General features: G+C 36.0%; 1 protein-coding gene across 1 annotated transcript; it reads right to left on the reverse strand.

Moving 5' to 3' along the window:
- Positions 1–3,170: 3,170 nt before the first annotated feature.
- Positions 3,171–3,774, reverse strand: LOC107930705 (ankyrin repeat-containing protein BDA1-like). The gene is made up of 2 exons (XM_016862414.1): positions 3,435–3,774; positions 3,171–3,340 (listed from the first exon to the last, which is right to left on the reverse strand). The coding sequence occupies exons 1-2, from the start codon at positions 3,772–3,774 to the stop codon at positions 3,171–3,173; spliced, it is 510 nt and encodes a 169-aa protein (XP_016717903.1).
- Between the last annotated feature and the right edge of the window lie 23,361 nt (positions 3,775–27,135).

The following is a 27,135-nucleotide window of genomic DNA, read 5'->3' on the forward strand; positions in this document are numbered from 1 at the left end:
GCACTCTGATGTATGTAGCCCGATGAGGACTGAATCACTCAGCAAAAATAGGTATTTCATCCTCTTCATTGATGATTTTACAAGGTTTTGCTAGATTTTCTTCTTAAAACACATGTCTGAGGTAGCTCGAGTGTTTGTAAAGTTTAAAACTGCTGTAGAGACAGAAATAGGTTGCAAGTTGAAATCGATAAGGTCAGACAATGGCACTAAGTACACTTCAGCTCAGTTTCAAGCCATTTGCAATGATGCTGGTATCAAACACCAGCTTACAAATGTCTACACACCTCAGCAGAATGGGGTATCAGAAAGAAAGAACAGAAGCTTGTTGGATATGGCCAGGTGCCTGCTGTTTGAGAAGAAACTGCCCAAGACTATATGGGCTGAGGCAGTAAACACTGCTGTCTACCTTCAAATAGGCTTCCTACCAAAGCTCTTGCATCCAAAACACCTTTCGAGGCTTGGTCCGGTTTCAAGCCTTCCTTGGCACATCTGAAGGTGTTTGGTTGCCTGTGTTATGCACAAATACCAGCAGCAAAGAGAGACAAGCTCTCTGAAAGGGCTCAACCAGGTGTTCTAGTAGGCTATAGCTCAGTTAAGAAGGGCTACAGGGTGCTGGATCCTTTGACAAACATAGTTCAAGTGAGCAGAGATGTCATCTTCGATGAGAAGGCTTACTGGAATTGGGAAAAGAATGAACCAGAAGCTGCTTTAGAAGACCTGGTGCCTAATCAAGCTGAACTTGAGCAGCTAGGACCTGAAATGGATGTTGATGTGCCTGTGAGAGGCACAAGGCCCCTATATGATATTTATGAAAGGGCACAGGTTGCAATAGCAGAACCTAGAAGTTTTGAAGAGGCTGAGGCAGATGAAGGCTGGAAACTAGCTATGGTCGATGAAATCAACATGATTGAGAAGAACCAGACATGGGAGCTAGTTGATAAACCTACTGGAAAGAAGACCATTGGAGTAAAATGGGTCTATCGAGCAAAACAGAATGCAGATGGCAGTCTGAACAAGCTAAAAGCCAGGCTTGTTGTCAAAGGTTTTAGCCAAAGGTATGGTCTGGACTATCTGGAGACATTTGCACCAGTAGCCAGGCTTGACACAGCTAGAATGATAGTTGCCTTGGCTGCTCAACATTAGTGGACCATTCATCAGCTTGATGTTAAGTCTGCATTTCTCAATGGTTTCCTGGAAGAAGAGATCTACATCGAACAGCCTCAAGGATTTGTAGTCACTGGCAAAGAACACAAGGTGTACAGACTGAAAAAGGCTTTGTATGGCCTGAAACAGGCTCCTCGAGCCTGGTATGCTCGAATTGATTCTTACTTGCTCAGTTTGGAATTCGAGAGAAGTCTCAGTGAACCAACACTGTATGTGAAGAAGAACCAAGCTGAAACTCAGCTTATCCTGTCACTCTATGTTGATGATTTATTGGTGACTGGAGGAGATAGAAGAATGCTAGAAGATTTCAAAAGAAAAATGATGGAAATGTTTGAAATGTCTGATTTAGGCAGAATGAACTACTTCCTTGGAATGGAAGTGAAGCAAACAGCAAAGGGAATCTTTCTTAGTCAGAGTTCTTTTACTATGAAGATCCTGGATAAGTTCTCTATGAAGAACTGCAAGCCAACAAGCACACCAATGGCTGTTGGAGTGAAGCTTTCGAGGCAAGGGAATGGTGAACCAATTTGCGAGACTATGTACAAAAGTCTCATTGGTAGTCTGTTGTATTTGACTGCAACAAGACCCGATATCATGTTTGCTGTTAGTGTGCTATCCAGATGCATGAATTGCTGCAATGATCAGCACTTTCAAGCAGCTAAAAGAGTGCTTAGATACATCAAAGGCACCATTGATCATGGTGTATTGTTCAAAAGGGCTGAAAACATGAAGCTGATAGGCTATGTTGATAGTGACTGGGCTGGATCTTGTGATGACATGAGAAGTACATCTGGATATGCCTTTAGTCTTGGCTCAGGCATGTTTTGCTGGAGTTCTAAAAAGCAAAGTCTGGTAGCACAGTCAACAGCAGAAGCTGAATATGTTGCTGCTGCATCTGCTGTAAATCAAGCCATATGGCTTAGAAAAATCCTAGCTGAAATCAAAATCAAGGAAAGGCAACAGAGATTTACTGTGACAACAAATCTGCTGTTGCAATTGCAAAGAATCCTATCTTTCATGGTAGAACAAAGTACTTCAACATCAAGCTACATGTCATAAGGGAGATGGAGCAAGCTCATGAAATCGAGCTGGTTCATTGCAATTCAGAAGAGCAAATTGCTGATATCTTTACAAAGGCACTCAATGTGTCTAAATTTGTTAAATTAAGAAGGCAATTAGGTGTCACTAGCATGGAAACTAAGGAGGAGTGTTGAATTTAGTTCCCATGCAAGACATACAAAGGTGGCCATGCAAGGAGAAGTGGCAGCAAGCAGTCGAGCTATGAAGTGCAGAAACTGGAGCTTGAAGTTGCCTAACTACTTGTTATGTTTTGATTGTATTTTTAATTATTATTCTGTAATCTAGTTCATGTTGAACTAAGTTGGTAAACCTTATGATGTTTTTTTTGATTGATTGACTGAAAAATCAGCAAAGAAACTTAAGCAAGCTGATTAACAATTTCCAATGTAAATTTAGTGGTGTTAGGTATGTCATTAGGTAAAGACTTGTTCATTTTGTTGTTGTTATCTATTATATGTAATGGCATTATGCCTTCTGGATTCGTTAATGAAAATATCAGCTCTTTTCATTCAAAATACTCTCTCTCAATTTCTTTTGTTTTCCATTTGCATGTGTTTCTGTTCTTGCTTCTGAGTTTGTTTCTTCAGCAAGGCTCGAGGCTTGTTATACAAGCAAGATTGAAAACAGTCTGTTGTTGTCTCTTTGCACCAACAATCTTTCGGAAAACTCAGCCTTTCATCTCAAGAGATCAGATATGGGTGCGGGTTTGGAGATTAAGCATTTAATCCTCCAGCTTGGGATGGAAGGATGATAGCTCTGTTAGCATTGCTTTGTTGTTGTTAAATATCTAGTGCCGTCGAACCATTCGAATTGATGGCATTCTTTTGAACCCCACATTCTATTAATAGTCTTATCATCTGTTAAATAGATTCATATACAAAATAAATATAACGCAAGAAATTTGTTGTTAATTCTTGTGTATGAGATCATACCTCTACTTGATTGTGAATGTTTGATGTAGCTATATGAAATACTGGGTTGCCTTCTTTGTCTTTCCAGTTTAAAACATGTAATTCCCACAATCCACCATCTTTATTATAAGTCCTTCGTAACCAACGTCCAAGGAGTTGAAGGGCTTCAAGCTTGCTTCTTTCTGCTGCAATGTGAAAAACAGTCTTACCGAAAACGGTCACATCGGTGATGCATTGAGGGCAAGTTGTAAGTAACTTAGCCACGAGATCAGCGGTCACCTTGTTCAGCAGCGTAATGCAAAAGGGTCATGCCTTTTTTTACTTTCACTAGAACCAGCTCTTGGTTAATTTTCAAGAGCTCAAAAAGTAATTGGTCTCGGTGATTATGCAAAGCAATGTGCATTGGGGTAAAACCATCTGGATTCAGCTTTGTGGCAAATGATGGCTTTAAATTCATCATCTCCACCACAAAATCAACTTGTCCTGCGGCTGCAGCAATATGCAAAGGAGTGTCAATGAACGGAACCTCATCGATCTGCTCCAAAAGGTATGGATCTTGTTGGAAAAGCTCGTACAGATCGTCGATATTTCCTGAGTGAACAACTTGCGTCCAATTCATTAAAGTCAAAATCTGCAAGAATAGTCGTCTACATGTATCGATAGGTAAATTACTTAAGGGACTCGTATACCATTTTCCACTCAAGAACATGCTAATCGTGTATACAAAGAAAAATATAGAAACACGTCTGATTAGATTCCAATGCTAGGCTAAAGAAAAAAAGATTATACCCTTTTTTCCTCAAGCTGCCATTGTTGCAAATTTTGCAAATTTCTTAAAACAACACATCTTTGGGCTGAATGATTTGATATTGATTGAAGAGTTGGGTTTACTGGGAAACAAGGAGCCACGCGAACCTCTTGCTTTACTTAGTATATGTATGATCTCTCTATTATTGTAACATTCCAAAAATCGGGTTAGAATAAATTGGGTTAATGAAACCCCGAGTTGTTACGTCTTGATTTCAGCTAAGATATTGAAAAGTTTGTAAGGAGAAGTGATCTGATTTAATGCTTAAGTGTTGTGTTTGTGTGTATAAGATCCTCTGCTCAAATCTCTTTTTCAAATTTTTGTCATTTTTGTCTTAATCTCTATCGATGATCATCCAGCATAAATAATATTTTCAATCAATTGAACTCATGATGAGCTTACTGGTACAGCGGTAAAATTTTTTACCCTTTGATCGTGTGTTTGAGTTTTTATGAAAGCAATAAAGAAATGTTTTGCATCCTTTTGAAAATAGATAAGTTTTATTTTTAAACCATTTAATTAATTCAGTTTTTGTCCTCATTTTTTTTCTTCTTTCCCAAACTTGTGCGGTTCTCTGGTTCTTTACGTTCTTATTGCTCTTTCTTTTTATTTCTCTTCTTTTGCTTTTTGAATCAATTTTTTATGCGGATGTGAGAATTCCTTGCTCATTATCTTGTTTGGTGTTCTAATTTGGTTGGGTAAGAGTTTGATTCGCTAGTATGGTGACTTTGTTCTATTTGGTTTTTGAGTCTTTATTGTAAGAGTTAATTTTTCTTTGAATGTTGTTTTAATTGGTTTGGTTAAATTAGGCGAGGGTCGAGCGACGTTAACGTTCCTTTAACGATTTAAGAATTGCATATTTGCCAATTCGTTTGTCGATAATTTGGGGTTTTGTGTCAAAAGTTATTTGACGTAACTTCAGCTTTGGATGTTAGTTTTAGCGATTTGATTGCGAATAAATCGTCTAATTGGTCAGGTGAATGTCATTTTTAGGTTCCAAGATCATCATTGTTGTTTCTACATCAAAATCGAATCAGGTGTATAAGGAAAACTCGAGAATTCTGTGAATAGTAAAAGTTGGAATTGAGGTTTTTCGGTACCAAATAATCGTGTGCCAGGTTGTGTGAGGCACTGATTTGGGTCACGCAGGTGTGTAACACGGTCATGTGAGGCCACACGTGTGTGTGAGCCAAAATTTTGAAATTTTCCCTAGCGCTGTAAACGTTGTTCGAATCGAACATAGGCCTTCCATAGGGTTTTTATGTTATAGATTGAGCTATAAAACTTTGCATCTGATGGTCTGTTATAGCCTATATTGCACTTCTATTTGGGATGTGTTTAAGGTATGTGATTTATCCATTTATGATCCGTGCTCTGTTAATTTGGACAGTATATCTTTGTATTACTTTGTTAGATGAGAACATGTGATATCTGATTATTTTGATTTGTTTAATACTGATTATGTTACATAACCATGCATGTGACTTCATGGCAAAATTGATATGATCCATTGAGGTCTTATAAATCTGTCTCGCAAAGCATGGACTACCATGCCTTCTACTTTTTGTTATCATATGACAGTATGTTCTACATGCTTATCATTTTGATTCTGTATATGCATGCAATGACACATTGCATAGAGTTTGAGATAATGTGAAAGGAGGAAGTGGTGGTTTATCCACAATTTTATCTGACAACTTGTCTGCAATTATGGTGACTTGACCATATACATCTATTCTGGAAACTTTTTTGCAATATAATGACTTGACCACATATATCTAATATGTTAGTTTAATTGCAAATTGACAAGTCACCATTGACATGTAACCTGAGGTGGTGGGTCATCATTGTTGGGCAACCTGGGATGACTTAACTGGTGTGTTTTTAGTTGGACGAGTTCTGGGGAACTCTATCTTGGTGTGTAGCAGAGTTGGATAGGAAGTTTTCTGAAAAATTTGAATTATGATTTCTGAAAAATACTACATTGGCATAATCATATATTCTCTGTTCTGTCTGTGTGATTGATCTAGAATTCTTCGTAATACTCTGATTTGTATATTGAGTTTTGTTTGATCTTTGTGTGAGATTAATTATACACTGAGTTTTATAGCTTACCTCTTTCTTTTTTTATCTCTAACTTTTTAGATAATCTTCTGACGTAGAACCGGACAGCCTGTGGGAGTTCTAATTGTGTTTGCACTTAGTTATACTACGGTGATTTTTGTAACTATTTGTTTTGGAGTTTTAGGTTTGTATTTGAGTAATCTATTTTTGAACTTGTTTTGGGTTTTTCTTATTGGTTCATTGGAAATTGATATTTTTAAACGTGAAATTGTAAAACCTCACATCAACCAAACGAATTTCAATTTTTAAACCTAAACTTCGAAAGGAGATTTTTCGATGCAAATTAATTAACGTTTTAAGTGTTTTCTGTGAACGAATCAAATAGCTTTTAATGAATGTTTGTTATATTCTTATTTTCTAAATGCGTATTAAAATCAATGTTTTAATGAATTGATGTAATTCCTCCAGATTCAACCATAATGTTTAGACCAGATTTGTAGTGTTATGATTATCCACTCTCCTTCCACTCCTTGGCCAGTCCGTTTGGATATCAAAAGCAGTCAATCACTCTAAATTTTTGGCATTGACATGGTCTCCACACAAGTGTTCCAACAGTACTTTTACCACCTGTTAATTAGAAAATTCATGTAAATAACTGTTCTATTGTATAAATAAATCAATTAATCATTGATACAAAGTCTCTAAGCCATATCAAAAAATTATTTTATCCCTCCCTCCCTTTGACACGAACAAGGCCTTTGTCTACCTTGAGGTGTCGAAGTACTGCTTGGGTTCTGTTACTTTGCAGAGCTAAGTGCATGGGGCTAAACCCAGTTTGGTTTAGCTTTCTTGCAAATCTGCATGCAATGGGTTGTCGAGAAAAGGGACATGATCAATACGTTAATTACGTATGAATCTTTTTGGATTAACTCACTCAAGGCGTTAATATTCCCTGTTTTTGCAGCCTCTATCATACTCCAATCCATAACGCAGCAAGTTTCCTTAGCACATCTAAAAGTATTTGGTTGCCTGTGCTATGCACAAATACCAGCTGTGAAGAGAGACAAGCTTTCAAAGAGAGCTTAGCCTGACATTCTAGTTGGCTATAGCTCAGTCAAGAAAGGCTATAGGATCCTGGACCCCTTGACAAGCAAAATTCAAGTAAGCAGGGATGTGATTTTCAATGAAAAAGCATGTTGGAATTGGGAGAAGAATGAGCCAGAAGCTGTTTCAGAAGAACTGGTGCCTAACCAAGCTGAACTTGAGCAGATTGGTCCTGAAATAGACATTGATGATGTGCCTGTGAGAGGCACAAGGTCCCTGGATGGAATTTATGAGAGAGCATAAGTTGCTATAGCAAAACCTACCAGTTTTGAAGAGGCTGAGGCAGATGAAGGCTGGAAGCAGGCCATGGTTGATGAAATCAACATGATTCAGAAGAATCAAACATGGAAACTGGTTGATAAGCCTGCTGAAAAGAAGACCATTGGAGTGAAATGGGTCTATCGAGCAAAGTAAAATGCTAATGGCAGTCTAAACAGGCTGAAAGCCAGGCTTGTTGTCAAAGGTTTTAGTTGCCTTGGCTGCTCAAAATCAGTGGACCATTCATCAGATGGATGTGAAGTCTGTATTCCTCAATGGCTTCCTAGAAGAAGAAATCTACATCAAGCAGCCTCAAAGATTTCTTGTATCTGGCAAAGAACACATGTTATACAGGCTAAAAAAGGCCTTGTATGGCCTGAAGCAGGCCCCTCGAGCCTAGTATGCTCGAATTGACTCCTACTTACTTAGTTTGGAATTTGGGAGAAGTGCCAGTGAACCAACTTTGTATGTGAAAAGAAATCAAGCTGAAACACAACTCATTCTGTCACTTTATGTTGATGATTTGTTGGTAATTGGTGGAGACAGAAATATGCTGCTTGATTTCAAAAACAAAATTATGAAGGTGTTTGAAATGTTAGACTTGGGAAATATGAATTATTTCCTTGGAATGGAGGTCATGTAAACTGAAAAGGGAATATTCCTCAGTCAGAGATCTTTTGCTATGAAGGTCTTAGACAAGTTCTCCATGAAAAACTGCAAGTCAACAAGCACACCAATGGCTGTTGGAATAAAGCTATTGAGACAGGGAAGTGGTGAGCCAGTTTGTGAGACAATGTACAAGAGTCTCATTGGTAGTCTGCTGTATTTGAGTGCAACAAGGCCCGATATTATGTTTGTTGTGAGTGTACTATCAAGATTTATGAATTGTTGCACTGATCAACACTTTCAAGCTGCTAAAAGAGTGTTGAGGTACATCAAAGGTACCATTGATCATGGTGTATTGTTCAAAAGAGCTGAAAGCATGAAGCTGATAGGCTATGTTGATAGTGACTGGGCTGGTTCATGTGATGATATGAGAAGCACATCTGGATATGCATTTAGTCTTGGCTCAGGCATGTTTTGCTGGAGTTCTAAAAAACAAAACCTTGTAGCACAGTCAACAGCAGAAGCTGAATATGTTACTGCTGCTGCTGCTGTGAATCAAGCCATATGGCTTAGAAAAATCCAAGCTGATCTAAATCAAAATCAAGAAGAAGCAACAGAGATTTATTGTGACAACAAATCTGTTGTTGCAATTGTAAAGAATCCCATCTTCCATGGCAGAACGAAGCATTTTAATATTAAGTTACATGTTATAAGAGAGATGGAACAAGCTCATGAAATCGAGCTGGTTCATTGCAGTTCAGAAGAGCAAATTGCTGATATCTTTACAAAGACACTTAATGTGTCAAAATTTGTCAAATTAAGAAGGCAATTAGGTGTCACTAGCATGGAAACTATGGAGGAGTGTTGAGATTAGTTCCCATGCAAAGGTGGCCATGCAAGAGGAAAGGGCAGTAGGCAGTCAAGCCATGATGTGCAGTAGCTAAAGCTAGAAGTTACTGGTTTACTTGCTACATTTAGTTGTCATTTAATCCTTTTGTAATCTAGTTCATTTTGAACTTAGTAGGTAAACATTTTGATGTATTTTGATGATTGTTTGACTGAAAGTCAGCAATGTAACTTAAGCTAGTAAAATTAACAAATTCCAATGTATTAAGTGGTGTTAGGTAGGTGATTAGGTAGTATTTTCTTATTTGTAAGATCAACTCATGTTTGATATATGTAATGGCAACTTGCCAATGTTTTTGTTAATGAAGAATTCATCTTGAATCTCATTCAACTTTTTTCTTTCAGTTTTTCACTTGCAATTTTATTTTCTTTCTGCTTTGTTTCCTCCGCAAGTCTCGGGGCTTGCTGTACAAGCAAGACCAAATTAACTAGCTGCTGCCTTTTACACCAACAACATCTTTCAATAGGTGTCTTTATGGATAAATAAATAATAATTATTCATTTAATTTTGTAACTATTCAAATAATATTTTTTGAATAGTTATAATTCTTTTTTAAAAAATCAAATGATATAACTTTTGACCAATGACCAAAAGATTTATCTTTTGATTAATTACACCCATTCATTTATAGTTATTGGGATACTATAAATATTTGAAAATATTCCAACAAAAGCACTGCTTGAGTTTTGTGATTTTGCAGAGCCAAGTGCATGGGGCTAAACCCAGCTTGGTTTAGCTTTCTTTTAAAAGATGGCTTTAAGTTCATCATCTCCATCATAAACTCTATATTCCCTGTAGAGGCTGCTACGTGCAATGGGGTATCAAGAAAAGGAACATGATCAATATGCTCTAAAACATATTGATCATTCTGAATCAACTCATATAAGACGTTAATACGTCCTTCTTGTGCAGCATTTCTCATCGTCTCATCCATGGCAAAGACTGTGTGTTGGGAGGTGGGGATGAAATACAAACACCATACTACATTAAATACAAAACTAATTAATTTAACATAATATTTAAGATTATTTATTAATATATTAAATATTATCAAGTGTCGATTAACTCAGTATAAACACTATTAGTACATTAAACCCTAAACCCAATTAGTATAACATGATTTCTATAATTTTACCAAACAAGAAATTAATGTATCCTTTACTTTTAACTATACAAATAAGAAATATTAAAATTAGTTTTAATTATATTTCAAAATTAGTTTTAAATAATATATCAAATATATTTTAAAATTTAATTTTTCAAATCTTAACTTTTTTAAGTTTTCTTTTTAAGTATTGCACTCAGACTCGTAATCCTCACATGGTGGAATTGCCTACAATAATGAAGGAAAGAGCAAAGCACTAAGGAATATCCAATAATTGGGAGGCAATGACATGCCCTACACATACCATTTACTGTCAGCGGTAATGGATCACTTGCCTACTTTACACGTATTTTGTTTTCTTTCACTTTTTCTTGTCCTGCATTATTTGGATTTGTGAGTGAAACTGATACTACTTATTGATCATACTCACTATGAAGTATCATCTACAGAGAGCACACAAACTCTTCACAAGTATCGCGTAAGGAGAAATGTCGAATTTTAGATTACATGATATTTTCATCTTACCCTTCATAAAATTCAAAGTTTAGAGATTAAGAAAAATGAAAAATAAAATTATAATAACTTCTTTATCAGAGGTGTGCAGGAGTTATGTAAAAAAAAAGAGTATTTATTACACATCAAATAAAAGAATTTGAAAATTAAAAAAATTTATGTGCTATATTCTTCACTTTCCACATGATCATCTGGTGTATGCAGAACGATAAATCTAATCTTTACTGCTAGTCTTTCTTCTTTTTTTACTCTGAATAATCTTCTCTTGTTGCTTTTATTGAAATAATGTAATAAAACTTTGTACCAATGGATTGTTGAACTCTTCTACCATCTAATTTTTCGTAGTATAAATATTAAAAGCCAAGGCAACTTTGGACATTTCATCCCGTTTCAATTCTTTAACCGACCATTCATTTCCCATCTTACATGAATCCAATTTTCATTTCATCCGGGAAAAGCCATCTTATTCTCAACAATGTCTTTGTCATTTGATACAAAAGCCTTCCGTTAGATAGGAACAGATTTAATAAATACTGATAACTCTCGGATGGAGTATTGGAATGGAAAAATCCATTAGATAATGAACTATTGGTTCTAAGCCATCTCTGGCGATGAATCAATAATTTGAAGTGTTTTTCTTGCGTATTCTTGATAAACCAGCGTTTATATATAGATGTTGGAGGATTTGTTTGGGAAGTAGGAAGCCTCTTTGACATCTCTTCATCTGCAAAGAATTCTCTGTATGAAAACACAGAGACAAAGGGCTAATCTTTGAATAGGAAAAAAAGTGAATCCACAGGATCCCAAATGAATTGGCTTATTTGAAAAAAGCCTTGTTCTTTGGGAAGTAAGAAGCCCCTTTGACATCTCTTCCCTTGTAACTTCATCTTCTACTTTTTGTTCAAATTTACCAAAAGTCTCAAGAATTTTTTCCTCAACCTTTTTTACTTTGGCAAAACTTTCTAAGGAACGAGGTTTTATTGTGAACAACTTCGGTTCTAATCAAAATAAATTCTCAGTTTTATTTAAGGGTTTGCATAAATATCGCCTAGTAACCCAATCTTTTCTTACCTTTTCGATAATTAAGACAATCGTCATTAATTACTTCTCTTATTGACAATCAACCTTATAACGATCGCTTAAAATTTTAATTTATCAATAGCCTTAAGAATGAAAGAGACTCAATTCTAATCAACAAAAGCACAATCACGGTTTATTTAAGTTAGATTGCATGCCCATGTTACACAAATAATCATGCAGTTGTCACAAATATTATAAATCAATTGCTCAACTAAATATCTAATTTACAAAGCAATCATTCTAAACTATCAAATACCTATCAAATATTTAATAAATCTGAACAATTATAATTAAATTAGAAAATATGCAAATATTAAACAGCAAAAGAGTAATCATGATGTTAGGATTGTTTTGTTAGATGGTGGTCATCTTACTATTTTGATTGTTGGCGTTTAGTTTCTTTTTATTGGATGTATCTGATTTGTCAATTTTTGTCTTCTTATTTTTAATATAATAATTTTATTGTTGAGAAAAAAAATTATAATTTTAATACAAATTATCAAATTAACTATTAACTTTTAAAATTAATGGTTTAGTTTTATTTTTAAAAACTATTTTAGCATTTTATTTATTTTTAATTTAAAATCAAATAATTAATTAAATGTATTTAAATTGTATTAAATATAATCAAATTAAATTTTATGAGTCATAATGTAATTTCTAATTTTTTAATAGTTTATTTTTCTATGTGGAACAATTATTGAGAGTAAATAATCTGATTACATTGTTAAAAAGAAATAGAATAAATTAAAAATTCAAACATCTTAAAAAGTTAAAATAAAATTTAATTTAAAAATAAATATTAATATTACAAATATATTTAAATTTTCTATCTTAATCTTCTACTTCAATCCATCATTCTCATCATCATCTTTCATCTTGATTTTCTTCAACCTATCATCATCTAGACTTGTCATTTTTTGCCCGGACAGGTCTAATCATCTTCGATCAATTGGACTTCTAATGTAGTTAATTGCTTTGGAGTTGCAAATTACTTAATAATAATAACAAATTGAAGATTTGTATAAAATTAAAGTGATAATACAACTTAAAAAAATAGTATAAAATAAAATTAATATTAATAAATAAGAACATACAATTATACAATTATAAAGTGCTTTTTTTATTAAAGGGAAAAGTAAATAAGGGTGACTTTATAAAACAAATTTAGAATAATATGTATTGCAAACTAAATAAATGCGTGGTGATGATGAATGAATCAATATTATAATTTTATCTTATTATTGATTAAATTGATTTTTCGTCACTTTTCGATGCTAAATATTGCTCTTTGATTATTGTGACTTGAAATTTTCTCTTCAAAAAGTTAATATTACTTTAACTATTCATTATTTTTGAGAGACTTCAAACTTAACAATGCTAATAATTTTTAATTGTTTAATGTTATTTGTAATGATAAATCTTAATTAGTAATTTGTATATAACTATAACACTAATTAAATGATAATTTATTTAAAATACTACATATTTTTATAATTAATATACTCAATTATGTAGTTTAAATCAATAAAAAACTCTATTATACAAAATATATATATATGATTTTATCTATTATTCTTAATTGATAGTTAAAACGAATAAAAATTCTATTATTTAAAAATATTTATTTACTTAAATGTTATTTTAGTAATTAAATAAATATCTAAAGGTTTTTTAATCCATTCAAAAAAAATTTCAAATTTTTGCTTTTATATATATTATAAAATTTTAAATTTCATAAGATATATATATTTTTAAAATGAAATATGTAATAATTGTTTAATATGACTTACTAAATTAAAAAAAATGTCAATACAACAAAGACAAATCGAGAACATATGTTACAAATAGGTTGAGAATAAAAATACATGTACATATAACCAAGAAGAGCATTCAGGTATTACAATGTGCACAATACCACGCTTGAAGCAAAGTCAACATAGTTGTTATCTTGATCCTCTTCAGATTTAGAGTTGCTAGAAGTGTTTTCATCACTCCATGTACTACACAACACCTTCATTTTCTTCTTGAGAGTGTGCTAACACTCAACTTGATTATGACCATAGCCAAAGGCTTTCATGACATCGGATGTCTTTCTTCTTTTCTTTCTCATTCTCTTCTTTGACAACAACACTTTTGCTCTTGATCCCAGGAGTATTATTTGGTGTTTCAAATTTCTTGAACTTTCTAGCTTGCTTCTTAAATGATTTATTGAAATTCCGAGTAAGAAGAGCAATCTCCTTTTAAAGTTCTTCTATTGCAAAGGTATTGAAAATTGACACTTCATCGGCATCTTGGAGTGCAATGCTTCTTTCTCCCTTTGATTTAACTCTCTTGAATTCATCTAGATTTAGCTCGAAAGTTTGTAGAGACCCTATTAACTCATCAATCTTCAAGCTCCCCCGATTTTTAGCTTATTCAATAGTAGTCACCTTAATTGAAAACCTTTCAAGTAGTGATCTCAAGGCATTCCTTAAGGGAAGAAAATGTATCTGCAGAGTTTGACCCTTGTTAACAAAAGCAAATAAGACTCCTTACAAGAGATGAAGGGGAACAGTTTTTGGAATAAGTATTCGATGGTGAACACTATTTGACATTGGAAATCGTCACTATGGTTTCAGAATTTAGGATAGTTAGAACAAGAATAACAACAAATATGCCGATTTGTACAAGGACGGAGAAATTTTTTTTGGGTACAAACCTGTATAACATATAATAGGATATTCTATATAATACCACAAGAGCTAGTACCGTTGACAAGCAGTAATTAGCAACACTGAGATGATGATAGGATAAGGATCCAACAGTTGGAAGATAGAATATATACTGAAGTGCGAGTGTACATATGAAAATAGCAACTAAAAGCATGTAACAAGTCCCAAACAAGGAAAGTGTTATGATAATAAACAAAAAGATTGAACGGCTCAGTAGGAGATAGGCTGTTACAACAATTGCTGCCCAAAAGGTTAAAGTGTTGTATAACCAAAACATAGTGGATATGTCTACTAAATTTATCAAATCTTGTTCATCGGTTGTAGGACTTGGGTCGGGTGCAGTGCTATTTGAATCTAAAGATGTGTGACACTTGAGTTGGTAATTCAAGAATTTTGACATGCTATCAGGCTTCTTTGTGTTAGTAGTTGAACAATTAGTTGTGAAGCTAGACTGTTAAAGAAGTTAGATGTTAAAAAGTTGTTAAAGAAGTTAGTTTGTTGAACAGCTTGGTAGTTTTAATATCTTGTCTATAAATATAAAGTCATGTTTAATTGGAAAGAGAAGATCAAAAAATACGTTTTTCATTTTAGCTAGTCTGTATTATAATCAAACATGGTATCAGAAGTCAGGTTACTTTGATGACCTGCCATGGCATTTACCAGCTCCATTGCAACTTCTATAGCTGCCCCAGAGATGGTCTCCTCACCTTTTCCTAATGGTGTTTTTGCCAATCGGTTCTTTTCAACCAAAAAGATTAATATTCTTCTTGATGATTCTAATTACTTGTTATGGAAACAACAAGTGCTTCTTGCTATCAAGACTCACAAGCTGCAGCAGTTTCTTGATGGTCGCACGATTCCTCCTCTCACACATATTCTTGATGATGATGGAGTTCTTAATGACAACCTAGAATTTGCACAATCTGAACAGCAAGACAATGCTCTTGCTTATTGGCTTTTATCGTTTGTTAGTTAGAGTGTTTTACCTCATCTCGTAGGTATAGATTCAAGCTCTTAGATCTGGAATACTCTTGCCACCATATATGGTAGCAAAACTACGTCTAGGTTAATCTTCTATAGACGTGCTCTTCATTCTTAACGAAAGGGAGAATTATCGATGAAAGATTTTTTGATGAAAATAAAAAACTATTCTGATAACCTTGCTAGTTGCGGTGAAGTCATTAGTAAACCTGAACATGTCACTACTATTCTAAATGGCTTTTCTCCCGAGTTTGAGGTTGTTGTCACAGTCATCATAGCAAGTCAAGTCTCCTATTGTGTTCAGGCAATTACAACTATGCTTCTTGACGCTGAAGCCAAATTACAAACTACACTGGTTGATGTTTCTAGCTCCACCAATATAGTTACCACTCAGTCAGTTAACTCTACTACTAGTACTCAACCACCACTATATCATCCTGCCTATGCTTCTGGACGTGGTTGCGGACGTAGACGCTCATCTAGCTCATGTATTCAATGTCAACTATGTGGGGAAATTGGTCATCTTGTGGACCGTTGTTATCATCGATTTGACATTACATACAAAAGTACAATTTATTGGCCTCCTCTACAAGCTAACATGTGCATGTTTGGTAATAGAGTATCCATGCCTTGGATGCCTCCGTATAGCTCTCATCTACCAGTTCTTTCTCCAGTGTTGAACTCTCAAGGCAGTTGGGGTTCCTCATTTCCACCATCGCAACATTGGTCACACTTATCTCTTACATCCACACAACAAATGCCTGCACTATTATCCAACTCACAAGCTTATGTTACCACTCCAGACACTATAGGAAACAATGCCTGGTATCCTGATTCTTGGGCTACTCAACATCTTACTCATGCTGCTGCTTCAATGAGTGACAACACTTCTTATAATGGTTCAGTTATGGTATATGTGGGTAATGGTGCTACTCTACCTATTATTTGCACTGGTCAGTCATCTTTACTCACTTGTTCTCGTTCACTTTATCTGCGATCTCTTTTTGATGAAGTTGGTTCAGCATGCAGCAAACTCGACAGCATGCAGGCCAAGAAGACCAAGTCATGCAGGAGCTGCTGATGCAAGCTTATTTTGTTTATTTTGTAATTCCTAGTCAATGAAATGTAATCTTAGTTCATTTCTAACTAAGTTAGGTTGTTGACTGATGTAATTAGCTTATGTATGAGCTATAAACACAACTTTGTATAAGTTTACAAGCCAAAATTTCAAGTTTCCATGTCATTAGTGGAGGTAGGTGATGTTTAGGTAATTATTTGCTGTTTTTGACAAGCTTAGTGCTTGGTTTATGTATTGGCATTGTGCCATTATGCAATTTATGAATGAAGTTCAGTTTGTTCATCAATTTTTCTCTTCATTTTCTTAGCTTTTCTTTCTTTCTCTTGCTCGAATTCTCTTGTTTGCTCAGCAAGTCTTGAGACTTGCTTGACAAGTTTGCACTGAATCTGTTAGTTTCAGTTACAGCACCAACAATTGGTATCAGAGCCTATTTCTTAAGGGATCTGTTACACAAATCCATGGCTTCATCAAGCTTTTCACCAGCTGCACCTCAAGTCTTCAATGGAGAAGGCTATCACATATAGGTGGTCAAAATGAAGACCTACCTACAGGCTTTCGATCTATGGGAGGTGGTCAACTCTGATGTTGAACCAGAGCCACTTAGAGCTAATCCAACAGTGGCTCAGATCAAGCAGCATGCTGATGAAAGGACCAAGAGGCACAAGGCTATGTCTTGCATCCAAAACTCAGTGCCTGATGTGATTTTCACAAGGATTATGGCCTGTGAATCACCAAAACAGGCCTGGGACAAGTTGCAGGAAGAGTTTCAAGGGACAGAGAGGACAAGGCAGCAACAGTTGTTAAACTTGAGGAGAGATTTCGAGAATTTGAAGATGAAGGAAGAAGAAACTGTCAAGCAATATTCTGACAGGATTATGGCTGTGGTTAACAGCATCAGGCTCCTTGGAGAGCAGTTCAATGAAGCTAGGATAGTGGAGAAGGTTATAGCAACTCTGCCTGAGAGGTATGAGGCAAAAATCTCATCTCTCGAGGACTCAAGGGATCTGTCCACCATCTCCCTGATAGAGTTGATCAATGCTCTATATGCTCAAGAGCAGAGGAGAGCAAGCAGACTGGAGGAGCACCAAGAAGGTGCCTTTCAGGCAAGAACAAATACTACCTACAAAGGCAAGAAGGCCTGGAGAGACAAGCCAAAGAATGATGCTGCAAGGAGAGAAGGTCAGACTTGCAAGCACTGCAGAAAGGCTGGTCATTCAGAAGAAAAATACTGGTTTAATCCAGATGCTGTGTGTCAGCATTGTAAGAAAAAGGGTCATGTTGAGAGAGTCTGTAAGAGCAAGGCCAAATCAAGGCACAATCAGACTCAACAGATGAAAGCTGAGGCTCGAGTAGCTAAGGAGGACAGTGACCAAGAGGAGCAAGTCTTTGCTGTGTCATGCTCAGCTGCTCAGGAAAGGTCCTCATCTGGTTGGCTCCTAGACAGTGGATGCACTAACCACATGACACCTGATGCTGCAATCTTCAAGTCTTTAGACAGAAGCTATAGAACTAAAGTCAAGATAGGAAATGGTCATTTTATTCAAGCTGAAGGCAAGGGTGATGTGTTGATATACACCCTTACAGGTAGCAAAGTAATTTCAAATGTGCTGTTGGTGCCTGAAATTGATAGAAACCTGCTTAGCATAGCTCAGTTGCTGGAAAAAGGTTATTCAGTTGTGTTTAAAGACCACCAGTGCCAAATCAGTGATCCAAGTGGATCCAAACTGATGGCAGTCCCTATGGCTGATAAGAGCTTTGTGGTTGACTGGACAAAAAGTCAGACATTGCCTACACAGCCACTTCAGATGAATCCAAGCTGTGGCATCAAAGACTGGGACATGCCAACTTCAGATCGATGGCCCGAATGGTCAGAGAGGACCTGGCTAAAAATTTTATCAACTCAGTGGACCATGATGATGTATGTGAAGTATGTCAGCTAGGAAAGCAGGCCAGACTCCCATTTCCCTCGAATCAAGCCTGGAGAGCCTCTGAAAAACTCCAACTGGTGCATACTGATGTGTGTGGCCCTATGAAGACTGAGTCATTAAGTGGAAATAGGTATTTCATACTGTTCATTGATGATTTCTCGAGATATTGTTGGATTTACTTCTTAAAACAGAAATCAGAGGTGGCCACTGTGTTTTGGAAGTTCAAGACTGCTTCTGAGACTGAAACAGGCTGCAAGCTGAAGACCATAAGGTCTGATAATGGGATTGAGTACACCTCAGCTCAGTTCCAAGCCTTCTATGATAAGGCAGGCATCAAACATCAACTTACCAACACATATACACCTCAGCAGAATGGGGTAAGTGAAAGGAAGAATAGGAGTTTGATGGATATGGCCAGGTGTTTGATGATTCAGAAGAATCTGCCTAAAGCACTATAGGCAGAAGCAGTTAACACTGCAACATACATTCAAAATAGACTTCCAACCAAGGCTTTGGATCAAAAGACCCCATTCGAGGCCTGGTTTAGCTTCAAGCCATCACTGGCTCATCTGAAGGTCTTTGGATGCATCTGTTATGCACATGTACCTGCTGTTAAAAGGGACAAATTGTCTGAAAGGGCTCGACCTGGTGTTTTGGTGGGGTATAGCACTGTTAAGAAGGGCTATATGATTTTAGATCCTTCAACAAACAAAGTGTCAGTAAGCAGGGATGTGGTATTTGATGAGAGGTCATGTTGGAACTGGGAAAGACATGAACCTGAAGAAGTTTCTGAAGAACTTGCAGCAGACCAAGCTGAGCCAGACCAAAATGTCCCTGAAATGGATATTGATGATGAACCAGTCAGAGGAACAAGGTCATTGGCTGAGATTTATGAAAGGGCTCATGTAGCCATAGCTGAACCAAGCAACTTTGAAGAGGCTGAGGCTCAGCAAGGGTGGAAGCAGGCAATGGCTGAGGAAATCAGCATGATTGAGAAGAACCAGACCTGGGAATTGGTTGAAATGCCAGTCAAAAGGAAGGTGATTAGGGTGAAATGTGTGTATAAAGCCAAGCAGAATGCTGATGGTACCTTGAACAAGCTGAAAGCAAGGCTAGTTGTCAAGGGGTTCAGTCAAAGGTATGGCTTGGACTACCTGGAGACCTTTGCACCAGTGGCTAGGCTCGACACCATCAGACTGCTGATTGCCTTAGCAGCACAGCTCGAATGGAAGATCCATCAACTTGATGTGAAATCAGCCTTTCTAAATGGTTTCTTAGATGAAGACATCTATGTTGAACAACCACAAGGGTTTGAAATAGCTGGCAGAGAGTATATGGTCTACAAACTGAAGAAGGCCCTATATGGATTAAAACAGGCTCCAAGGGCTTGGTATAGCAGAATCGATGGCTACTTGACTGATCTGGAATTCGATCGAAGCAAGAGTGAGCCAACACTGTATGTCAAGAAACAAGGGACACAAATACAACTCATTGTGTCCCTGTATGTTGATGATCTTCTAGTGACAGGAGGAGATCGAGTAGTGCTGGCTGACTTCAAGACCAAGATGCAGGAAGTGTTTGAAATGTCTGATCTTGGGGAGATGTCATATTTTCTTGGAATGGAGGTGTCTCAAGTACAGAATGAGATATTTTTAAGCTAGAGAAGCTTTGCCACAAAGATTCTGACCAGGTTCTCCATGCAAAACAGCAAGGCAACTAAAACACCTGTTGCTGTTGGAGAAAAACTATCGAGCCAAGGTGATTTTAAGCAAGTTTGTGAAACAACCTACAGGAGTTTAGTTGGTTGCTTGCTATACTTGACTGCCACTAGACCAGACATCATGTATGCTGTAGGATTGCTCTTAAGGTTCTTGCATTGCTGCAATGAGAAGCATTTCCAAGCTGCAAAGAGAGTGCTGAGATATGTCAAAGGCACTTTAAACTATGGTTTGAAGTACAGCAAAGAAGGAAATCTGAAGCTGATTGGCTACACTGATAGTGACTGGGCTGGCTCGATAGATGACATGAAAAGCACCTCAGGGTATGCTTTTAACCTTGGTTCAGCCATGTTTTGTTGGAGCTCAAAGAAGCAAAGTCTAGTAGCTCAATCTACTGCTGAAGCAGAGTATGTGGCAACAGCAAGTGCTGTCAACCAAGCCATATGGCTAAGGAAAATATTGGCTGACTTGAATGTGCATAAAGAGGAAGCTACTGAGATCTTCTGTGACAACCAATCTGCAGTAGCAATTGCCAAAAATCCAGTGTTCCATGGAAGAACAAAACATTTCAGCATCAAGTTGCATGTTGTTCGAGAAATGGAGCAAGCTCAGGAAGTAAAGCTGATCCACTGTAATTCAGAGGATCAACTTGCAGACATTTTAACCAAAGCCCTTAGTGTCACAAGGTTCGAATGTCTAAGAAAGAAGCTAGGTGTTTGCTCCATGCAAACCAAGGAGGAGTGATGAAGTTGGTTCAGCATGTAGCAAACTCGACAGCATGCAGGCCAAGAAGACCAAGTCATGCAGGAGCTGCTGATGCAAGCTTATTTTGTTTATTTTGTAATTCCTAGTCAATGAAATGTAATCTTAGTTCATTTCTAACTAAGTTAGGTTGTTGACTGATGTAATTAGCTTATGTATGAGCTGTAAACACAACTTTGTATAAGTTTACAAGCCAAAATTTCAAGTTTCCATGTCATTAGTGGAGGTAGGTGATGTTTAGGTAATTATTTGCTGTTTTTGACAAGCTTAGTGCTTGGTTTATGTATTGGCATTGTGCCATTATGCAATTTATGAATGAAGTTCAGTTTGTTCATCAATTTTTCTCTTCATTTTTCTTAGCTTTTCTTTCTTTCTCTTGCTCGAATTCTCTTGTTTGCTCAGCAAGTCTTGAGACTTGCTTGATAAGTTTGCACTGAATCTGTTAGTTTCAGTTACAGCACCAACACTTTTATTTGTGCTTAACATCACTAAAAACCTCATGTATGTGTCGAAATTTGCAAAGTACAATTAGGTTATGTTTGAGTTCTTTCCCAACAAGTGTCAAGTGCGTGATTTAAGAACGAAAGGTGTTGCTGCAAGGATCAATTCATGATGGTCTTTTCAAGCTAAATCTGTCACATGCTTCCAAGCCTTTGACTGCTAAACTGGCTCAGTTTTTTATTGTTAATAAAGTTATTCTTTTGGATGTATGGCACTATAGATTAGGCCATCCCTGTCAAGCTACACTAAAGACAACTTTGAATCATTTTTATGTGTAATTTTCTGTTAATAAAACTATTTTGTGTGTGTCTTATCACCTGGGAAAAGAGTATAAACAACCTTTTTCTCCTGCTATTTTTGACCATACTTTACCTCTCCAAATGGTGGCTATTGATGTTTGGGGGCCTGCTCCAATTTACTTAAATGGGTTTGCTTACTATGTAGTGTTCAGTGATGTTTATGCCCATTATACATAGTAGTACTTCTTAAAGAAAAATTCTAATGTGGCCACAATGTTCCCTCAGTTCCTTCAACAAGCTAAGAGGTGTTTTGGTAACAAACTCAAGGCTCTTCAAACTGATAGAGGAGGAGAATTTCAGGCCTTAAGGTGGTTTTTGGCTCAAAAAGGAATTGTTCACAAGCTCACATGTCCCTATACGTCTAAACAGAATGGTTTGGTTGAGAGGAAGCACAGACAGATTGTTGAAATCAGCCTCTCCATGCTTACCCATGCTTCACTGCCTCTTTGTTACTGGCATGATGCATTCAGTAGTGCAGTGTTCTTGATAAATAGGTTACCTTCTCAACACATAGGTAATATCACTCCCTATGAAAAATTGTTTCAGTCGAAACCAAATTATTTGTTTCTTCGAGTTTTTGGATGTCTCTACTTTCCTAATCTCAGACCATAGAATACCAATAAGTTACAATTCAAATCCACACCTTGTACCTTTCTTGGATACTCCTCTAACCATAAAGGCTAAAAGTGTCACGATGCTTCAGGTAAAATTTATATATCCCGACATGTCACATTTCATGAATATGAGTTCCCATTTCGAACAAGTCTGAGTCACTCCAAATCATCCAGTAGTAATCCATATTGTCCTACAACTAGCTCCAAGTTTATCATTATTCCACATCCAGCGCCAACAAATTTGACTACCATACAACCCCAACATTATCCTATCTGATTCTAGACTGGCCTCACCAAATATAGTCAATACCCATCCTATGGTCACCCATAGCAAAGTAAGTACCTTCAAACCTAAAATATACCATGCCAAGGTACCTAATTTATCTGAAACTATACCTATTGGTGTTCATGAGGAAATGATGTACCCTCATTGGCGAGATGCTGTCCAAAATGAGCTAAGAGCTCTCATAAAAAATAATACTTGGACACTCTGTTCTCTTTCTACTTCTAGGAGACCCATTGGTTACAAGTGGCTCTTCAAGGTTAAAAAGAAGCTCGATAGGACTATCGAAAGGTGCAAAGCAAGACTTGTTGCTAAAGGGTTTTCGCAACATGCTAGACCAGATTTCAATGATACTTTTATTCCAGTAGTTCGTGCTACTATTGTAAGGGTGGTTCTCTCTATTGCTGTTATGAAAGGGTGGTTTCCAAGACAAGCAGATATCAATAATGTCTTTTTTAATGGCACGTTGACTGAAGAAATCTATATGGATCAGCCACCATGGTTTGAAACTACAGATGTCACTGGTAATCAACTTATGTGCAGGTTAAATAAAGCTTTGTATGGTCTTAGGCAGGCACCCCAAGCATGGTTTAATACGTTGAGGAAGTACTTGGTTCACTAGCTTGGTTTTCGTGCCTCTAAAGTTGATCTTTCGTTATTCATACGAATAAATGGTGGGTTTTCTCTATTTCTAATGGCCTATGTGGATGATATTATCATCAAGAGAAGTTCACCCTAAGAGATTGACAAAGTTGTGCATTAGCTACATAGTAGATTTGCCCTCAAAGACATGGGAAATCTTCTTCTTTTTTCTTGGTATTGAAGTGCATCATATTTCACATGCACTGCTTCTTACTCAAAAGAAGTATGCTCTGGAGTTACTTCAAAAGACAAGTATAGAACTGCATCACCTACCCCGACACCTATGGTAGGCACACCAAAGTTAACTGCTACAAATGGCACACTGTTTTCAGATGGTCATTTGTATCGCAGCATTACTGGCACTCTGCAGTATGTATTCATTTCATGTCTGAACATAACCTTTTGTGTCAACAAACTAAGCCAGTACATGAATGCTCTACAGGATACACACTGGCAGGCAATGAAACGTGTGCTACAATATCTGAATGGTATTTTGGATAATGGACTATACTTTACTAAAGGTTGTTTTGAGTTAACTTGTTATTCTGACGCTGACTAGGTTAACTTGTTATTCTGATGTTGACTGGGCATCTACAATTGAAGACAGATGATCCACCACTAGTTATTGCATTTTTCTTGGTTCTAATCCAGTTGCTTAGTGCTCTAAGAAACAGGTTGTTGATTCTCATTCTTCCTTAGAAGCAGAGTATCGTAGTCTTGCAAACTGTATTTTTGAGCTGCTACTGTTAAAGTAGTTGTTAACTAAAGTTGGCATCAATCTCCAGCATATACCAGTAGTGTGGTGTGACAACACCTTCACAGTATTGATGGCAGCCAATCTGACTCATCATGTAGAGGTTAAGCACATAGAGATTGATCATCATTTTGTTCGAGAAAAGGTTCACGATGGTATTCTCCATGTAAATTTTGTGCCCTCAGCAAGTCAAGTTGTAGATGTCCTCACCAAGCCTATTACTCCAAAACAATTTTCCTTCTATCGAAATTCATTACGTGTACTTCCTCTTAGTAGCAATCAACCAAACAATCAACACAAGACAGAAATCCAAAAGAATGTTAGTAGTTGAATAATTAGTTGTGAAGCTAGACTGTTAAAGAAGTTAGATGTTAGAAAGCTACAAAAGAAGTTAGTTTGTTAAATAGCCTAGCAGTTTTGATATCCTATCTATAAATATAGACTCATGTGTAATTGGAAAGAAAAGATCAATGTAGAAGCCAAAATTTACCCGGGCCCGCATCAATACCCACCTAAACTAACCCAATTACAACCCAAACCCAATCAGCCCAATTATCAAAACCCTAGCAGCCCACTAAGCCCAAAACATGAAACCCTAGTCTCTGCCTCTAGCGTCGCGCCCCTAACCTCAGCCACCTACCCTCTGCTCCACCTGCTCTCTGTCACCACTACCGCAGCACGTCTCTAACCTGCAAACAATAAAAGTAGAAACAGACAACACAAGAAAGAAAAGATATTTTTCTTTTCATTTTTCGGTTATAAAGCCGAAACAGATTGTAAGTAAAGAGGGAGTTTTTTTATCACTGTAAAAGGGGTTTCTTTTTCTTGTCTTTCATAAAACACATTCACAGAAATAAAAGAAAAAAAATCAAAAGTGATTTCCAAGTTTTATTTCTGATTTCAACCTTTCCTTTTTATTTTTATCACTGTTTTTACTTTTTATTTTTATTTAACGAAAATATAAAAAAAAAGAGAAAACTCACCGTCGCGGAGTTTCAAACACCGATCCGGCGCTTCGTCGGCCGTCGGAGGTGGTGGCGGTGAGGTGAGCGCAACGGCGGCGCTAAGAGAACCCAAGGGTCGGGTTTTTGAGAGAAAAAAGAAAGGTTTTGGATTTTTTTTAAATCTGGTGGCTGAAATAGGGATTTTGGGAAAATTTGGGTTTAAATACCCTGAAGAAAACGATGTCGTTTTGCCCTTAGGGGTCAGGTGCCAAAACGACGTCGTTTTGGCCCTGACCCCCGCGGGACCCGACCCATTACCAGGAGGATCCACGTGTTTTGTGACTAGGGTATAATTACTACCCTATTCCTTCCGCTTTGTTAATATTTTTTAATCAAGTTTTACATTTTTAAATTTTACCCCATAATTTTCTGAGATTTTAGTTCGGTCCCTATTCGAACGACGTCGTTTTGGAAGAGAAGGGAAAATTTCCCTTTCGGTCCCTCCATGTTATTCGCGCATTCAGGATAGTCCTTCCTTTTATTTTTTATTATTAATTCGCCCCAAAACTTCATCCTTAGGTTCAATTTAATCCTTTTTCTATTTTTTATTTCGAATTTGCCCGTTATTTTTGTTTTTATTTCGATTTAGTCCATGTTTTAGCAATTTTATTATTATTATTATTATTATTATTAGTTTCATTTTCCTTTTATTTATTCGTTACTATTGTGTTAATATATATATTAATTAGTTTTGTATTATTTTAGCTTTATTTTTATTCCATATACATATATGCATATGCACGCACATTTTTTTTAGCTTATTTTATATACATACAAACGCATTCTTTTATATTTTATAATTTATATATTTATGTCTATATACATCTATATACCTTTTTATTATTTTCTTATATCATATACGTACATACATGTATCTTTTATATTTATAATTTCCAAAATATGTATATATACACATTTTTTAAAATGCATACTTGCTCGTACATACAAACTTTTTATAATGTACATACTTATATTCTATATATATTTTTGTATTTTATAACCTATATATATATGTATAAATACTTATATTTTTATATTTTATAATTCATATGTGTATATCTTTTATTTATTTTCTTCATTTATTTATTTATTTACATGTCCGTTATTATTATTTATTATGCTTTAGAATTTTTATTTGTTTATTGCTCGTTATTGTACATATGTGATTGATTTTATTTATATACATGTGACTTCTTATTTATTTATCTTTTGTTTTTGCTTGTATTATTTTTACTTACATCATTATCATTGTTATTCCATTACACCCATTTTTATTTAGATTTAAGAAAGAAATTTTAAAATATAAGTAATATTCGGTATTTTGGATCTTCGAGAGAATCGAACCCTAACGTATTGGGTTCCGACTTTCTTCGTTGAACTTAAATAATCGGGATGACTCTTTTAAAAATGATAAAAAGCTTGTTATCGGGAATTCAATATGTTGTGTCCTAACGCATTGGATGTGACGCGTTGTTTTCTCGAAACGAGGATTTTTCAAAACAAATGTAATATTCAATGTTTAATATTTTGATAAATTGTGCCCTAACGTATTGGGTTGCGATTTCTTCATTTGATTTAAACAATTGAATATTCTTTTAGACTTCATTACACGAATCTTTTCAAACTCAAGTTTTAAACGATATCGAGAATTAAAAAAGGATCGTGTCCTAACTTACTGGTCGTGATCCCTTTTTAACCTAAGATAGTTAAATATTTTTTAAATAAGCATTTTTCATTCGCGTATCGGGAATTCAAGATATTGTGTCCTAACTTACTGGATATGATTTTTTTCTCGAATAACGTGAAATATGCCTATTTTCTTGAAAATTTTCAACGTTTTAATATAACGATCGTATTTTTAAAATTCTTCAAAGTTATCAATTTTCGACATTAAGACATTAAGTAATCAACTAGGTACTAATTTTGGGCGTATCGAGGGTGCTAATCCTTCCTCGTGCGTAACCGACTCCCGAACCTATTTTTCTGAATTTCGTGGACCAAACTTGTTGTTTTAATAAAATCAAACCGTTTATTAAAAACAACCACTTTTCGAGGTACATCCAATCACACCTCATAAAAAAAGGATTGGTGGCGACTCCCGTTTTCGTTTCATTTTTCAAAACCCAAGTCGACCCCGTTTTCATCAAAAAAAATGGTGTCAACAGCTTGGCGACTCCACTGGGGACATAAAATAAGAAAGTCAAGCCACGAGTTGATTACTTTTTGTCTTTTTGTCGAAAATTGAAAATTTGATTTA

The sequence above is a fragment of the Gossypium hirsutum genome, chromosome D10 (assembly GCF_007990345.1).
Source record: "Gossypium hirsutum isolate 1008001.06 chromosome D10, Gossypium_hirsutum_v2.1, whole genome shotgun sequence".
NCBI lineage: Eukaryota > Viridiplantae > Streptophyta > Magnoliopsida > Malvales > Malvaceae > Gossypium > Gossypium hirsutum.

What these genes read in the sequence shown, in the direction of transcription:
- LOC107930705 (XM_016862414.1), bottom strand. Translation starts at nt 3,774, where the DNA reads ATGAATTGGACGCAAGTTGTTCACTCAGGAAATATCGACGATCTGTAC. An exon ending in GCATTACGCTGCTGAACAAG is followed by an intron (nt 3,341 to 3,434) that starts GTGACCGCTGAT and finishes TTCACATTGCAG; the next exon opens with CAGAAAGAAGCAAGCTTGAA.